A 6,448-nucleotide genomic window follows, 5' to 3' on the forward strand; every position below is an offset into this window, starting at 1 on the left:
GAAAGTGATGTTTGGGCGTTAAGTGTGGCCATTGCATACATTTGCAGTCAAGGCTCAAGATCAATATCTCATTCATAAAATATTTCGAAATGTTATCATATAGATATAATTACTAGAGTGAATTGCTAAAAATACATATTTATTGCTAAAAAGCATAACTTAAAACATTAGTCACATTCAGCTAGATAGGAACACAACACAAAAATAAATCAGTAATAGGACAAACATGCGTCTCCCTTCCATAGATACACAATTTGCATATAATTTCTATTTCTATTTGAGTAAATCAATGTAAAAAGTATATAACAATAAAAATAATAAAAATAATAATAATAAAATAAATTATGAGAGCCAGGTTAAACCGAGCCTGTCTAACACAACATGTCATCATCAGTCATCCTTTCACAGATCAGTTGGTCTACTCTGTCCGATCCGCAGTGGTCGAGTCTCAGCTGTATCGGAGCTCGTTTTCCAGACCATAGATCTTAGCCTTCAGGGTCTTCAGCTCCCCCTGGACCTGTCTGGTGCGGGCGTTGGTCTGACGCACTTCATGCAGGATGGCCAGGTCCTGGTTGGGGCCCACGTTCAGCGTCACCTGAAACACGAAGGTAACATACACCAGTTGAACACACACACACAGGGAAAAAACACAGGAATGGCCATGACCGATAAATATTGGAACAGCGCAAGCATAGGGAAAAAACACCAAAAGGTGCAGACTGATGGATAACGTATGAATGTCCAAAAAATACAAGACAGTTGCATTCTATTATACAATCATTGACAAACTAACATTTAGGCACTCAGTGCCATCGTCAGGGACCAATTTTGACAACCAGAAAGAACATCTTGACTGCAGTGTTCTATCACAAGAACAGATAGTCAAGTCCACAGACTTCTCCCTGCTCACCTTGAAGAGCTGCTTCTCTACGTCTTTAAGTTTCTGTCGGAGTTGTTTGATGTCGGTCTTAAAGCCCTCCACCTCCATGGCCCTCCTTTTCTCCAGCGCCTCATACCGCTGAGTCATCATCTGCAAGCGTTTCGCCATCTTGTCCGAGCGGTCCTGCACAAACAAAGGATTGGATTATTTTGCGCTCTTTCGACATACACACAAAATACATGTTGATGGGAAATGTAATGAAATTTGAGTTACACGCAGATCTCATCCCATGTTGTGTGTGTACCTTGAATATCTCCCTGCCCACGTCTCCCTCCTCTCGGATCTGAGCCAGGTCTGTCTCAAGGGTAACACACTGCTCCCGGTACATCTCAGCCAGACGATGGGCCTGCTTCAGCTCCTCCTGTACTGCCTGGGCAAAAGGGAACCACAGGGTACAATAATTCTCTTAACACCACATACTTAACGGGATAGTTCAAACCTGCAGTGCAATTCCAAAAGCCCCAGCACAGTGATGTATAGAAAATACTGTATGGCATTGAATCTGGACTATTGCCTCAGTATAGAGATTTCCAGATGATCTTAAAAAAATTATGTTGTCATAACACATCATTACATCTGGGTGCTGAACAATACTTTTTTGTTTTGTTTATTTTTTCCCTCCTCAAAATGATCAGATAAAACCAAATCAAAGAGCATGGGACCTACCTTGAGCTCTTCTCTGTGGACCTGCTGGGTGTCTGGTGGGGGCTGGGTGAGTAGCAGAGCCATGCTGCTGGTCCGTGGCCCAGGCTGGTGGTCCCTGTTATCCCTGGACTGCCTCAGCCTGTCCTGGCAGGAGTCCAGCTCCCTCAGCAGATGGTCCTTCTCCACCATCCAGGCCTTCTCATGGGCCCGCGTATCAAATTTTAACTGCAGGAAATCCCTGGTGCTCTCATAGAGCAGGTTCTGGGTGCGCTGGAGCCTGAGTAGGAGCGGAGTAGGACATACTGTATAAAACGGGATCTACTATTGCAATAGAAGGAAAGGTCCAAAGCATTCTATTGGTATATTGGCAAAAGTGATATAGCAGTAACAGTGTACTGTATGTGAGGTGGGGTAGTAGACCTACTTGTCAGTCAGGGCTGTGATGCGGTCCTGGTCTCTCTGGTGCTGGACCTGTCCCTCCTCCACGTGGATCCTTCGGTCCTCCAGCAGAGACTCCACCTGCTCTTTAGCCAGACGTGTCTGCTCCTCCATCTGAGCCTGCAGCGCCTCCACCTAGACAGGTAAGGACATTACATCAGTTTAATATGAATAATTCTCAAAGGAAGCTAATGGATGTGCAAGAGACTTGTTTTCCCGGGTTATTGTGGTCAGGGGTGGGGTCACCTGTAGTAACAAGGTCTGGTTGTCCTTGCTGTACTGCTCTGGACTCTCCCCATGCACCCCCTCCACTGATCTTGCCCTCCTGCTGTCCTCTGTTCATAGAGAGACACAGAAAAAGTGGCATAGTTAAAGAAATATTGCACTCCCAGACAAGATTATTCCACTTTTTACTAAACTCATTTGTGCCAAGAGTCCACTGTAATTCTACTTAGAAAATACGATTTTAATAGCTCCCTTCTTTTGAGCTTAGTCTTCACAGGACAAGTATTTATTGATTTTGCAAAGCCGAGATAATCAAGCAATTTCAATCAAATGCCATAATGAATTGAATATTACATTTCATCCAAAATAAAACTTTTCACTAAAACAGTTTGTATTAAAGCCATCAAATATTACAACAAACATTTTCTTCAAACCTTTAGTGGACCCAGTTCTTGATTTTGTTGTCCTGCGGTGATCCTGAACCCTGGGCTCAAGCTTTTTCTGTGTGATGGTGACCTGAAACAAACAAAAACACACTTGAAACCCATCTAGCTGTCAAAATTGGATCAATTCCGATATTCAGACAACACAATTTGCACTGACTGTTAATATTTTGCGCTGAACTAGTTTTGGTTGTAAATGGTTTTGAAGATTATTGCTGACAAAAGCCTTGACACTGACCTGATGTGGAGGGTCCTTGTGGAAGTAGGTGATCTCTCCTGCGTTTGGGCCCACCAGGGCGAGGAGGTGATGGATCTTTTTCCTGTCCTCCAGCTCTCTATACACAAAAACCTTGTTACCTTTATTTAAAATATACCTATTTTCATGTCTGTCTCATAAATTTAAATCTGAAAATGCAAATTGTATTACACAGTATATGTAGAAATAAAACAACAGCACTTCTATGACTAATAAAAAGATGCTTTCTAAATATATATGCCATTTAACTGACGCTTTTATCCAAAGCGACTTACAATTGCAGTGAGTGCATACATTTCAGTATATATGGTCCCAGCGGGGATCAAACCCACAACCTAAGCGTTGTTAGCGCCATGCTCTACCAACTGAGCCACAGAGGACCTTTTTCAGGTGGCAGGGTGAACCATTTATTTTGACTCACCAAGTTGGTGGTTTTAATGAAGCTGAGAGTTGACCCACCTGATCTTCAGCCTGTCGTTCTCTGCGTACAGGCGTAGTGCCTGTTCCCTCTCCTGGAAGAGGTACACCTGCATGTCGCTCAGAGCCTTCTGCAGCTCAGCGATTTCTCCCTCACGCTGACGCACCTCCCACTGCAACTTGTGCTGTGTGGGCAGGGAGAAAAAGGGGGATTATCATACTGGTTAACTGTGTACTCAAACATACCGCACACACACACACACACACACACACACACACACACACACACACACACACACACACACACACACACACACACACACACTCTTACCTGATCTTCTGTGGTAGATCTGTACTTCTCCAGCATCTGAAGAAGGTCCTCGTGTTCTCCATCAAACTGAGCAATCTTCTGCCTGTAGAACTCCAGCAGCTCCCTAGAAGGCCGCAGGTACGCTAGGCGCTCAGTGATGGGGGGCAGGGGAGAGTCATCCTCTTGCCCTGGGGTACGGCCGGTGGCTCTGAAAAGGAAAAAGAAAAGGAAAGACTTCAATATGACTCAATCGATCAGTCCATAACGGGGCTGGATTTAATCACTCATATTTTCAAAATCAAAAAGGTTTTTCTTAGACATTGTTGCATCTCAAAATATGCTGTAGAAGAAGCAGGGCATGGTCTAGTTGCAACTTAAACTCTACAAGAACGCAAAAATATACAGTGCCCACCATAAGTATTGGAAAGAGGAACAGTTTGGATTTTAAATAAAAAATCGAATTACTAAGAGGTTAAAGTAGCGATGCTCAGCTTTAATTCAATGTTTTCTTTTTTCTGATTGGTTTCACCATTTACAAATTTCAACCCTTTTTATACATAGTCCCCCTATTTCAGGGCACCAAAAGTATTTGAAAATTGGCTTGACAGGTGTTTCTGTTTAGTCAGGTGTGTTCCGTCACATAATTTGTGCAGGCATAAGAGCTGTCAATGTCTAGTATTGATTAGTGTTGAGTATTGATATTTGCCTTTGGAGCCTGCTATTGGTGACTGTCAACATCAGGACCAAAAGCCACAGGTAAAAGGTAACAAACAGCCACAGGTAAAAATGAATAAAACATAACTCCTGGGGAATATTTTGACTTCATTGCAATTTACACAAGAACACCACAAACAAGTTAAGTAAGATATCCTGAAGCAGGTTTTTGTTCAGCAATATAGTCTGGCCATGTGTTTTTTGGTTTCAGTCTATGTAGGCCTATATTTTTGCAACTTCAGAGAGAATCCTCTCATAGAGCTGCAGTTGCAACTAGGCATGGTCAACATAGGAAGTGGGAAACTGTGCCCCTTGGATGAAACACTGAAACCCAATTTAGGAGTTAATCCTATGAGAGTCAGATTAAAGTACGAACACTGGAGGATTACACACACAATAATGTTGAGTATTCAGAGATTGCAGTTAACAGCAGACCCTTAGCGAGTGGACTCGTCAGAGTCGGTCACGAACGTTGTCCTCTGAGGCAAAGCAATTAAACAGCAATGTCTTGCTCAGTCTTTCCTCACAGGTGGGGAGGGGCCACAGAAACACACTGCATTAGGCCTACATACATATTGTAGCCTTACCTGTCTGACACATATCCCCTCGTTGGAGGAGACTCCATCCCAATGATTGCCTGAAACAGAGAAAGCAAATAATGCAATGTGCTGAGACCCTTGCCCTGAAAGACAAGAATCTGGTTATTTACATAGGCTTACTACACTATGTAACAACATAAGAGATTACATCTATAAAGTGGGAACTTGCAACCAACAACAGACTGAGTCTGCCATCATGATAGTACGGTTTCAGTTGCCCACCTCGGTATACCAGATGTTAGCATTGTAAAAGGAGCTCTTAAATTGAGTAACAGGTGGCTGATGGCTTTCTTCCTGGATTATTAGTTAGTTGGGCGAGCCTTCCCGCTGTTGCTAGGCAGCTATTAGGCGCCAGTGGTCGCGGCAAATTTGAACTGCAAAAATGCATACACCAGTCCAGAGTTAGCTAACTCTGTTAGCAGAGATTATTGAGTATTTGCTGTTAGCCTATTCTGAAGCATATATTTCAATAAAGAAATATATTTACATTGCACTGCAGTAGCTTCCAACATTTCGTCTGGTTAGTTATGGACGGTGGTAGCAAACGTTTCAGTGGAGTTCATTCATGGCACTGCACCTCAATCCAACAAGTCCCAATCAAACATTATCTCACTGACACTAGTAGTTAGATGGATAGTTATCAACAACATTTACATACAATATTGCAAATCGATAAAGACTAAGTAAAACAATCATTTATATTGTGCTGTATTCAACATTTGAATACATTTTCTCGTTACCTTTCAGTATTTCATGAAACTTTCGTCTCGTTGAAATCCCGGAAGTTTACAATCTATTTTCTCTTCGGAGTAGAAAAAAGTGCACTCCAGTAGCGATGTTGTACTCTACCGCTACCTACTGTTCTAAGTGGTGAACGGATTTAGAAATCCCATCTCTAAATCACACACTGACCCCATCCTATGTTTTACATTTTTGACGTTGTCAAATATCTGTGAAAATCATTCCGTGTGTTTTTTAATGGTATAGACACAGTTAGTTTCAGTACACTTTTAAATGCATTTGAAACGTTATATCTACTAGAAATTAGAAAATAAGTAGTACTCACTGAGTAGCCTGATCCCCCCCTTTTTTTCTTTATTTTTTTTTTGTATTGTTCTTATTTTTCTTTGAATGTCTCCATGTGATTTTCAATAGATTTTGCAAATGTTGTAACCTATGTTGTAATTTTAAATGGTTTAATCTGTTGTTGTATCCTGTTGTTACAGTGACAGTAATTAGGCCGAGCCTTGTAATAAGAAAAAAACAAACAGCCGTAGTATTCATATCGTTAAGCTGCTAATATAGCCTATGTCCTAACATAAGGTGATGATGATTGGCAATAAGGAGAACAATATTGTGCACTTCACTATACTGTGCTAAATTGGCTCACTTCAGGTATTTGCGCGTCCTCTGAATAGGGCAATAGCCTGCTTTTATGTAATTCCACCACCACCCAGCGTC

At 42.0% G+C, this 6,448-nt stretch overlaps 1 protein-coding gene across 1 annotated transcript; it reads right to left on the reverse strand.

The window, feature by feature from the left end:
- Nucleotides 1-215: 215 nt before the first annotated feature.
- ccdc77 (coiled-coil domain containing 77) lies at nucleotides 216-5,791 on the reverse strand. The gene is made up of 12 exons (XM_083666325.1): nucleotides 5,728-5,791; nucleotides 4,976-5,025; nucleotides 3,696-3,882; nucleotides 3,407-3,549; nucleotides 2,930-3,026; nucleotides 2,683-2,764; nucleotides 2,270-2,358; nucleotides 2,010-2,158; nucleotides 1,607-1,862; nucleotides 1,185-1,310; nucleotides 911-1,063; nucleotides 216-595 (listed from the first exon to the last, which is right to left on the reverse strand). Exons 2-12 carry the CDS (start codon nucleotides 5,011-5,013, stop codon nucleotides 449-451), a joined length of 1,467 nt encoding a protein of 488 aa, XP_083522451.1. The 5' UTR covers nucleotides 5,014-5,025; nucleotides 5,728-5,791; the 3' UTR covers nucleotides 216-448.
- Between the last annotated feature and the right edge of the window lie 657 nt (nucleotides 5,792-6,448).

This window comes from Argentina silus (assembly GCF_951799395.1).
Source record: "Argentina silus genome assembly, chromosome: 3".
NCBI classification, from domain to species: Eukaryota; Metazoa; Chordata; class Actinopteri; order Argentiniformes; family Argentinidae; genus Argentina; species Argentina silus.